Source organism: Perca flavescens, chromosome 15, assembly GCF_004354835.1.
Source record: "Perca flavescens isolate YP-PL-M2 chromosome 15, PFLA_1.0, whole genome shotgun sequence".
Classification (NCBI taxonomy): Eukaryota; Metazoa; Chordata; class Actinopteri; order Perciformes; family Percidae; genus Perca; species Perca flavescens.
The window spans coordinates 32,611,780-32,623,166 of record NC_041345.1 but is presented as its reverse complement, the minus strand read 5'-3'; the positions used below and the strand labels follow the sequence as shown (position 1 = coordinate 32,623,166).

General features: G+C 48.9%; 1 protein-coding gene across 3 annotated transcripts in view; it reads left to right on the top strand.

The window, feature by feature from the left end:
* si:dkey-89b17.4 (zinc finger protein 646) overlaps positions 1 to 10,490 on the top strand; it is a 20,314-nt gene extending 9,824 nt beyond the window's left edge. The window contains exons 2-5 of one of the 3 annotated variants that reach the window (XM_028599200.1): positions 2,377 to 5,124; positions 5,995 to 7,039; positions 7,189 to 7,284; positions 9,394 to 9,475. In XM_028599200.1, coding sequence (XP_028455001.1) covers positions 2,576 to 5,124; positions 5,995 to 7,039; positions 7,189 to 7,251 — 3,657 coding nt within the window. In that variant the 5' untranslated portion in view covers positions 2,377 to 2,575 and the 3' untranslated portion in view covers positions 7,252 to 7,284; positions 9,394 to 9,475. Of the gene's footprint in view, positions 1 to 2,376; positions 5,125 to 5,994; positions 7,105 to 7,188; positions 7,285 to 9,393 lie in introns of all 3 variants that reach the window. The other 2 variants (XM_028599199.1, XM_028599198.1) reach the window with 2 other exon arrangements.
* Positions 10,491 to 11,387: the final 897 nt, after the last annotated feature.

Genomic DNA, 11,387 nt, shown 5'->3' with positions numbered 1-11,387 from the left:
GACATTTTTCCTCAAATTGTTTATTTATTTATAGGGGAAACTGACTTTGGGCAAGTAGAATTTTGTTTTAACTTTCCCGACTGGACAAGTGAAAAAAAGCCTTAGCGTTGAACCCTGACAGATAATCAGGATTATGATTTTTAGAACCTGAGTTTAAATAAACACTAGTTAACTTAAAGGGGTGATAGAATGCAAAACCGATTTTACCCTGTCATAGTTGAATAACGACAGTTCGGTGGGTAAATAGGAAATACATAGAAGCTCAGAGTCCCACTGACACCCCTTGACTATGAAAATTTCATATTTTGAAACTGCCGCTGAAAACGGGCGAATCTCAACAAAGCTGGAAGTTGACGTCAACCTCCCAAAAACCGGAACCTTTGTCAGCCCATGGGTGTATTAAGAGAACGGTCACGCCCCAACATTTACATAGGCTATACAACTGACCTGAGATCAGATAGTCTTCCGAATCTAGGTCGCGCAGATCTCTGCTATTCCATTACAAAATTCACTTCTGAAACTTTTTTATGCGAGAAATCAACTATGTAAAGTTCAAATATGGGCCATTTTACGAAAATGGATGGCTAATTGCAAATTTTGTCCAACTGTGTGTCGGAATTCAGCTGCCGGTGCTGCCTTTGTTGCTGCCTCGCCGCCCGACCTGCCTTCCTTCACACATCCCAGCCTGCTCTGAGGTACTTGGAGCTCCGTCACGACTGGCAGCCCACAGCACTCCATACCCGCGCAAAGTCACCGTTTTTTGGATAATGGACTACTAAACGCTGGTGCCCTGACAGAGCTCCAGGGCCTGCAGCTCCCCTCTTCCTGCTAGCTAAATGCCCGGTGTGTGAGTGAGAGCACAGTCAGCGAGCTTGTTACGCCAGCAATCTGTTACCACAGGTTCCAGTTAATCTTTTAATGTGTGTAATTATAATGTGTTGAGTTATTTAAACAAACGATTGGGTAAATAAACGCCGCTTGTCCGCGAGTCTCATTGATAGAGCCTGCGGCTGGATGTAGCTCTATCAATGAGAGCTAGCTCCTCCTAGAATTCCTCTGAAATTCACAAATATTCATTAACTTGAAATCGGACACCGTTGTTAGCTTTATAAGACATTTAGGGAGATGTTGTATAAGTGGCGTGATGAAATTCAAACTGTAAATATACAGAAATTACGCCAAAAATGAAGCTAACTATCCGTGATTTGTAGCTAGCTACACATAGCTAGGATTGAAGGGACAGTCATAGCTAACGAAACCCCCACTGTTCACAAAAAATTAACTTGAAATCGGACACCGTTGTTAGCTTTATAAGACCTTTAGGGAGATGTTGTATAAGTGGCGTGATGGAATTCAAACTGTAAATATACAGAAATTACGCCAAAAATGAAGCTAACTATCTGTGATTTGCAGCTAGCCACACATAGCTAGGATTGAAGGGACAGTCATAGATAACGAAACCCCTAATCTTCACAAAAATTCATTAACTTGAAATCGGACACTGTTGTTAGCTTTATAAGACCTTTAGAGATATGTTGTATAAGTGGCGTGACAAAATTCAAACTGTAAATATAGCTAGTTATGCTGACAGCCAGCCAAGATTAACTGGAACTGTTGTAAGAGATTGCTGGTATAACAAGCTCGCTGACCGCGCTATCACTCTCACACACGGGCCATTTAGCTAGCAGGAAGAGGGGAGCTGCAGGCCCTGGAGCTCTGTCAGAGCACCAGCGTTTGGTCCATTAACCCCAAAACGGTGACTTTGCGCGGGTATCGAGTGCTGTGGGCTGCAAGCCGTAACGGAGCTCAATCGAGCTCAGAGCAGGCCGGGGTGTGTAAAGGAAGGCAGGCCGTGCAGCGAGGCAGCAACACAGGCAGCACCGGCTGCTGAACTCCGACACACAGTCTTACCAAATTTGCAATAAGCCATCAATTTTCGTAAAACGGTCCATATTTGAGCTTTATATAGTTGATTTCTCGCTTAAAAAAGTCTCAGAAGTGAATTTAATAACGTAATAGCCCGACAAACAATGTATAACTTTGCAATGAGACCTGCTGTCGAGTCTCCCATGTGTTTCTATGTAGTTTGCTCAAACCAATCAGCGCGTAGCTCATTCTGAATATTCATGAGCATACCATATTTGGAAGAAAAGCTCTTGTTCCAAATAGAGCCATATTCACAGGGTAGTTAAGGGCCTAATAAAATAGCATTTGGGCAATTTTCAGCCCAACCAATGTTACATACCCCATTAGGATACCTTAAGGAACAGTGTAAAATACCCTATATAATATATCACGACTTTAAACTATTCAAACGGGGTGTGAAGTTGCTCTTTAAGTAACCCTCTTCTTTTTGTCTTCTTCTTGTCTCCACAGTGGTTCCTCATTGGGTGGCCCTGCCGCCTCCCGAGGCGGGCCCTGGTTGGCTGGACCTGCACTAAGGAGAAAAAGGCCGCCATCGCCACCCCAAGCTGAAGAGCTAAGCCCCGCTGTTTTCCTCCTCTCCTCCCTAACGTCACTGTTCATTTCTATGTTGTGAACTGTGACTCCTTCCAAACGTTTGCTTTAGAGTACTATGGCAATGCATGATATGAGTCGTGCCAAGGGTTTCCCCTGTAAAGAGTGTGATATGGTGTGTCCGAGTACTCCAAGTCTACTAGAGCATATGAAAGCACATTATCAGCAAGAAGAGAACGGTCGTTTTGAGTGTGAGCAGTGTGGACGAATTTACAAGCACGCAGCTAGCCTCGCCAATCATAAAAAATCTCACGAAGTCGGTTCATTCCAGTGTCCAGTTTGTACGCGTACGCTGCCCAACGCAGTAGCTTTGAAAAACCACCTACGTATCCATACATTGTCCCCGAGTAGTGCACACACAGAGGAAGAGGGGGAAGAAGTACCCGAAGAAGGGGGCCACGACGAGAGGGACTACGGTCTCGCCCAAGACCTCTCAGACGGGTTTGGGCGCTCCCATTTGAATAACAGTTTGGGACACGGTGTCCTACAAAGCCACCAGACAGGCGACCACGGGAAAAAAGGCTCCCCTGAAGCTGAAGAAGCTTGGGACAGACCGTTCAAGTGCGATCAGTGCGACAGAACGTACCGGCACCACGGTAGCCTAGTGAACCACAAGAAGTGTCACCAGCAAGGAACTTTTAAGTGCTCTGTGTGTTTCAAACAATTCAGCAACCTGGCTGCACTAAACAGCCACGAGAGAACTCACTCGAAGTTCAAGACGCCCGGGGCGTCTATGGTGAGCGGCAGCGGCGCCGGCACGCAGTCGTCCCAGAGCGACGACACAGCTTCGTGTTTCTGCCACCTGTGCCAGATCTCGCTTCCAAGTAAGACAGACTTTCAGGAGCACATTTTGCTTCACAACGCGGCCTCGCCTTCCCTCGGCCTGCCACGCAGTTTCCCAGGCATCATGCCCCACAATCTGAGCGCCGTTCGATCCCCGGCTTACACCCCCGCCCTGGGGGACCCTCTGCCCCTGCCACCCTTGCCCAGTGACAAAAGAGGCCCCTATGATCCCATAATGGGTCCTCCAGTGAACAACCCCATCTACACGTGCGCATACTGTGGCGCGGGGCACCCAGATCTGGAGACTTTGAAAGTCCACTATTTGACGCACGATCCCCACCCGGGCGCCCACGGCCAGGACAGCTCCATCCTAAACTCCGATGCGCTAAGCTCTGGTTCCCAGGGCTCCGTGTCTTCTCCCTCCGGAGGCCGTGTGCCCCATGCTAATTCTCCAGACGATGGAGAGCGGCGCTTTAAGTGTGGCGAGTGCGGCAAAAGCTACCGGCACGCAGGAAGCCTTGTGAACCACAAACGCTGCCATCAGACGGGCCACTACCAGTGCACCATCTGCTGTAAGCAGTACCCTCACCTGGCGGCGCTGCACAGCCACCTGCGAAGCCACAAGGGGCGCTCTTCCAATCAGTCGATTAACGACAGCAACGACTGGCTGTCTCCGGAGCCCCTAACTCTGGACTCGCAGCAGAGCTACGTCCAGGAAGGCAGCGGCGCCACCACTCCAATCTCCCTGCCGGGAAATCTGGGTGACGGTAACCACTTTGTTCCAGACGGCGGGCACAGCAGCGGCCTGGACTCTCTGGAGTTCCACGATCGCTTCGACGGCAGCTCTCTCTCCCAGAGCAATGCCTCTCACCGTCAGGCCGACAGACACGTGTGCGCTGACTGCGGTCAGATGTACGGAGATGTCTCTGGCATCAAGTCACACCTGTGTCCCCGCCGCGGCCAGCAGCCCCAGCAGCAGAGCACCATGTCCAACGGTTTCCTGGCGAGCATGAACTACCACAGCTCCGGTGGAACCTCGCTGCCCGCCGGAAGCTCCAGCAGCCTGAAAGAAGGTGGTGGCAGCGGCGGCAGCGGGCAACGGCAATACTCGCAGAGCGGGGGCAAGCGAATGGGCAGCAACGACAAAGATGACGACGACGACGGAGAAGTGTATCAGTGTTCGGTGTGCGGCAACCACTACGCCAGCCTCCGAGCCCTCAGGAGCCACTTGCGTAGCCACGCCAACAACCCAACCGGGCCAGGACCGTCCAACCTGGAGCAGGAGTGGAGGATGATCTGCTCCACCTGCGGCCAGAGCTTCGCCAGGAAGCAAGATCTCCTGAACCACCAGTTGGTCCACGGTCCCCAAAGGCCGGACGGCCAGCAACAAGGCATCGTGGGCAGCGCGGCTAATGGCAACGACAAAATGGACGGACGCAACCACATTTGCGTCGACTGCGGGATGTTCTTTGCCGACCGCCACCACCTCATCACTCACCTGTGCCCCGGGAAGAATCGGGGCGGCTCACTGAGCAAGCAGGGCCTGAACGGAGCCAAAGGGATGTCCGGGGGAGAGGGCGTCGCCGGCGGGGTTGCCGGAGGAAGCCGTGATGTCGGTGGCGACGGACGCAGGCCACTGGTCGACCAAAGCGAGAAGCCACACAAATGTGACCAATGTGGACGTGGATACAGACACCCCTGCTCCCTCCTAAACCACAAGAAGTCCCATAAGACCGGTGTTTTCCGCTGCTTGGTGTGCCAGAAACGCTACTACAATCTGCTGGCACTCAAGAATCACCAAAGGACCCACTTCGATCTAAAGAGGTAGGTCCACGATTCTGTATGCTTTTGATTTTGTAAAGATTAGGGCTGCGCGATGCGAGGGGAAATATACAATAACGTTGTTTGAATATCTTGACACTACTTATAAATTACATTAAGTATAACAAGTATAAATTAGGTTATTCCCCCCCTGTGAAAAAAGTAACCAAGTCACTTTCAAATGAGCTACTTTTTAGTTTTACTTGAGTAGGTTTTTATACCGGTATTTTTTTTTGTTTTATAAGTAAAAGTTCATGAAAGTAATACTACTTTTAAGTAGACTATAGGGCAGCGATGGCGTTGTTTGAATATCCATATAACCTGATAAATGAACCAATATTAAAGTGTTCTCAGTTCTGCTGCTTTCAGCTCTGCTGCTGAAATACAACAAACTGTTTGAGTTTAAAACCAATGAAAGAAAATCATGTCCACCTTTTTTTTTTTTTTTTTTTTTTTTTTTATTGAACAAATTGAACATTAAATTGAATATAAAAAGCAGCACAAAAAAAAAAAGACTTACTTACTCAAAAATGTGTGTCTTTCGCAATATGTTACAGCGTGTATACATTTGTCCTGTAGCTTGGTTCTGGTTTAATACTGGACCAGTTTCAGAGATTGTTATTCCATCAGACACACAAACATGGAGACAGAGAGTCCAGGTTGAAAAAAACTTAAGTTACCTTTTAAGTTGATATCAGGACTGCCAACCTTATTACGAATTTGAGTTCTGGGCCATAATGCCTAAAATTAGCCTCCACCAAAGGTGTCATGTTTATTGCCCCCGTTGCCCTGATATTGTTTAAAGTTGATCAGTTTCATGTATTTACAGATATTCTGTTGTGTTTTCTTCACATTTGCCCCTCCCTAATGCAGGCACAAGTGTGAAGAATGTGGCAAGGCGTTCAAGATCCAAAAGCAGCTGATCAACCACCTCCGTCTCCACGAGGAGCACCGAGCCAAAGGTCTTGTCCGTACCGGACCCAACGGTTCCCGCTTCCAGCAGGCCGGCCCGTCCCACATGCAGGCTATGAGAGGAGAATCTTCAAAGGGACAGGGGATGGGTGTCAAATACAGCCACCAAGGCTTCAAAAAGCCCTACTCTTCAGCCGGAACCTCCCGGCCCCAGAAGTTTGACCCCTCTGAAACTGGGCGGCGGCCTTTTGCCTGCGACGAATGCGGCAAGACGTACCGACACGCAGGCAGCCTGGCCAATCACAAGAACCTCCACAAAATCGGGGAGTACCACTGCAATGTTTGCAACTCTACCTACCCCAACCGGCTGGCGATGAAAAACCATCTCCGCCTCCACTTCGCCCAGAAGAAGCACAACTGCCAAGAGTGTGGCAAGGGCTTCCGCACCCAGAGGCAGCTGGCCACCCACACTACGGCGGGCCTGTGCAAAGGGCCGCAAGGCCCCGGCGCCCAGATGGATTTTGAGTGCGACGGCTGCTGCGAAGGCTTTGCCACAGCCGACGAACTCGCAGCCCACGACTGCCCGGCCCAGCACCTGCCGTCGTCCTCCTCCACCAACAGCTCCGCCAACATCAGCATGGAGAGAAGCTCGGTGGACCTGGACTCTGACGAGAGACCCTACGCCTGCGACCTTTGCAGCTGCGCCTACAAACACGCCAGCTCCCTGCTGAACCACAAGCATACCCACAAGACGGGCAACTTCCGGTGCAACTTCTGCGACAAGCCGTACACCAACTACATGGCGCTGCGCAACCACATGCGCATTCACACGCAGCGGAAGAAGCACATCTGCCACACGTGTGGGAAAGCCTTCCGGCTGGCCAGGTTCCTCCGAAACCATCAGAAGGTCCACGAGGAGGGCGCTACCCCGTTCGGCTGCCCCACCTGTGGGAAGAGTTTCCAGGGGAGATCCGGCCTAGCCAGGCACCGCTGCGGGGACAACCAGGTAGGCATGGAAGTCAGGAGGAAGGCCGCTGCACCCCCGGGAGAGGGCGAGGAGTGTCGGTACACGTGAGTTCTCGTCAGTTGTTTGTGATTCTTCGAAGTTGAAAAAAATAGTGAAGATAAATTTAGGTCTCTACGTGTCTATTACAGGTATATGATCTCCAATCCGGCTTCCTTGGGACCATACGCGTGCCGGAATTCGGATTTTTCTGAAGTGTGGACAAATTGAATTAGTGGAGAGACCAGATAAGTCAACCCCGTTTGCTTTCAGTTAGCATATAACACACACCTGAGTTTTTTTAAATTTTTTTTTAGGCTGCCTACATGTTTAGATGTGTTGTTTTTTTTAATGCTTTGTTTTCTTAGCTTAACTTTGACACTGTGTGTTAGCATATTAGCTAAATTTAAAGTACTGATGTTTGTTCCTTGCTCGTGTTAATGATTTTAATTGTAGTCTTTGATTTGTTTGTGTTTTGTATCATGATACTGGCCAGTTATTAGAATAGAAATGCAGTTATGTGATGGGGTTTCTTACATTTTGATGTGTGTTGGCAAAACTGAAATCCCAGAGAAGATTAGGAAGTATTTGGAGCTAGCTGCACTGCACACGTCTAGAGGTTTTTAATCTCAACAGTTCAAGGATTCTTTACAAAAACTACAGTCCGGCACGGTAGAGGTTTCTCTGGGCACGTGTGATGCATCTTTCATCATTACGTTCAGAATTTAGTGATTACCCTAACAAAGGCTGCGACAGAAGGTCTTTTGAATTTGTTTCCAGATGCGTAAGAAACCGTTGAAGCTTGTGTGTAAATCTGTGCAGTGCAGGGAGCTGCAGATACCTCCCAGTCCCCCGACAGAGTTTCTCCCCTGTCCCTCCCTCCCCTCTGACCTGTGTAGAAATCATAACTTGATCTGGTGCACCACTTTGCTGTAGTCTTCATTTTAAAAGCTATAAGCCGGATTTCAGATCATATACCTGTATGTACAACATCTTAGACGTAGGGTTGGGTACCGAAACCAATATCCCGAGATGTTCTGATTTTTTTCTTTTTTTCCCAATACTGGGGGTGTACCGATACGGAGACAACGATCTGGATCCACATTAGGGCCGGGACGATATGCTTTTGTCCCGATTTGATTCTTTCCCTGATACATGGGTGCAGATTGGATTTGTGTTGCAGTTTTTATTTATTGCGATTCTAGAAGTTGTGTGTGTGCGTGCGAGCGAGCGAGTGTGTGTGAGAGTGAGTGTCTGCGTCTATGCATTTGTTTGTGTGTGTGAGTGAGTAAGTGTGTGTGCGTCTATGCATTTCTGTGTGTGTCTGAAGAATCAATATAATATTGAATTGAATCTTGATCAAACTTAGCTGATATGAGCTTCAGACAAATACCAACTGTTTTGATAATCTATGAATCGGTTTGAGAGTGAAGAAACTAGAAAACCTGCACATTTAAGAAGCTGGAATCTGATAAATTTGAATCAAATCGATTATCAAAATAGTTGGCATGTTGGCAGGCTTAATAGTTGACAGCTAACCCATTAATCGTTAGTTGCAGCCGTAGATAAATGGATAGATGAAGAGAGAGAGAGAGGTGTGTGTGTTGGTCTGTGAAGAGAAATCATGCACCACTCTGACCGTGTGATGGAAAAACCCAACCCCAACATCTGAGACCAACACACAGAGTAGAAATAAAGAGTGACATAAACGTTGGAAAAGCAAAAACATTTCTAAAAGACAAACGTTAAAAGGGACAAACGTTTGGGGGGGAAAGCAAATAAACATGCCGTTCGTTAATGTTGTCGACTGTCGTTTTGGTTTTCTCTTTTTTCCCCTTCTTCTTAAGTATTGTTTGAGCGCCGGTATTGGGGATGGGGGGGACCAAAGGATACCCAACCCTACTTATTTGATGAGTAGTGAAATTATTTCAATAATTCTAAATTGAAAGTGGTAACCAGTAACTGAGATTAATATGAAAACAACAGTTAGAATAAACTGCCATCTTCAGTTTCTAATCTCTTCCTCTCTCCGTCTTCCTTCCCTCTTTCTTCCCCCCTCCCTTTCCTCCCTCTTTCTCTCTCTCCCTCTGTCTCCCTCTCCCTCCCTCTCTGTCTTTCTCTCCCTCTCTGTTTCTCTCCCTCTCTCTCCCTCTGTCTCTCTCTCTCTCCCTTCTCTGTTCCTCTCTCCCCTTCCCTCCCTCTCTCTCTCCATCCCTCTCTCTCCCTCTCTGTCTCTCTCCCTCTCTGTCCCACTCCTTCCCTTCCTCCCTCTCTCTCCCTTCTCTGTCCCCCTCTCTGTCCCTCTCCCTCCCTCTCCCCCCCCCCCCCATGCTGTTTCTTCCTGTTTGTCTGTGCACAGATGTGATCAGTGCGGCCGCTCCTACCGCCACGCCAGCTCCCTCCTCAACCACAAGAACACCCACACCGTCGGCATCTACCACTGCGCTGTGTGCCTCAAGACCTACTCCAACCTGCTCGCCCTGAAGAACCACCGCCGCATCCACTCGGAGACGCGCCGCCACCGCTGCCACGACTGTGGCAAGGCCTTCCGTGTCTCCTCGCAGCTCTACAACCACCGCCGCGTCCACCAGAAGCAGCGCGAGCTGACGTGCCGCTCCTGCCAGCGTGCCTTCCCCACGCAGGCCAGCTTCCGGCTTCACATGGAGATCACGCACGGCCAGACGCCGCCGCCGCCGCCACGCCAGCCCAGACCCCAGCAGCCCCGCCCGGGGGGCTCCCAGGACCTGGGCTGGGGGTCCGGCCTGGACCTCACCTTGATGCAGGAGCAAGGACTTGGCCACGGCGGCGCGGCGGCAGCGCCTAGAGGCCGCGGCGAGGCTGCAAAATCCCACGCCTGCGATCAGTGCGGGCGCTCGTACCGCCACGCCAGCTCGCTGCTCAACCACAAGAACAGCCACAAGACCGGCACCTACTTCTGCAACTCCTGCCAGAAAGAGTTCCCCAACCTGATGTCCCTGAAGAACCACCGGCGGATCCACACCGAGCCCAAACGCTACCAGTGCCCCGACTGCGGCAAGTCCTTCCGCGTGTCCACGCAGCTCATCTGCCACCGCCGCATCCACACCAAGGAGAAGCCCTTCTCCTGCCAGCAGTGCGACAAGCACTTCTCGTCCAAGTCCAACCTGAGGCACCACATGAAGGTGCATTGGAGCGGCTCGTCGGCGCCCCCTCGCATGGCCATGGCGGCGCCCAACTTCCTGGGTATGCCCGGCGGCCCCTTCATATAACTTAAGGGAAGAGGGAGGGGAGGGGGTCCCATTTCCGTGGCCTGCCGTGGGACGTTATTTCTGAACAGATGTGTTTGGTAGTAAAGAACGAGAGAGAAATAATAATGTTTAGATAAAAAAGATAATTTAACAAGGGAAGAAAGTCTTCAGTATCAAAATCCAGTGATAGTTCTTTTACATCCAACTTTTCTTTTTAAGTTTTCCGACTTTTATTGTGAAAAAATATTTTTTCTCAAAATATTTGACTTTTATTGTGAAAATTTAATTTTTTCTTTCAATATTCTGACATCTAAAATATTCAGACTTTTTAACCCCCTCAAAATATTAAACATTTTCTCAAAATATTTTTTACATTTATGGTGAAAATATGTTTTTTTCCTTTTTAAAAGATTTGACTATTCCCTAAAATATTCCAAAAGTCAAATTTGATGGTAAACATCTGAATAATTTGGGGGAAAAAACAGTAATATTTTCACAATAAAAGTGAAAATAAAATGTTCTTGGAGCACATCCGAGTAACACTGGCTAACAGTAAATCTGCTGTAACACTGCCTACAGTAAAGAGTCTCCATGATAGGAGGAGTGGTTGTCTTGTTAGTAGAGGAGGGAGGGGGGAGACAGTATCTTTCATGGGTCACACATGTCCATTTAATGATAATCATACCTCTCAAGTTTGTTCTGTAATTGGAAAACCGGCGCGGCCCTTAAAACATGCATTAGATGTTCCTGTAGCAAAATGCAGAGCAGCACTTAAAGTGACAAAACCAAACGCCACATATTTAACTAGGAAAGAAGAAGTGTCCAAACACTGATAGGAAGTGCCATTGGTACATGGTAAAACCATTAGATTGGGTTTAAATATTCCAGCATGTTGAACTTTCTTGAGGTTAAGGGCAATCGGTTTACGAGAAGACTGTCAACCACTCCTAGTTCAGGGAAACGGGCTCCTTTCAAAACATTTTGGGACCATGGCAAAGTGCTCGGGCGTTGTGTACTTCCTGGCCTGCCATTCACAGACGGTCATTTTTGGCATCTGGTTTCCAAGGCGTCGTTGGGTGCCACTGTGGGCCACCTGTGCCTGATGCCTGGTCGGCCACATGAAA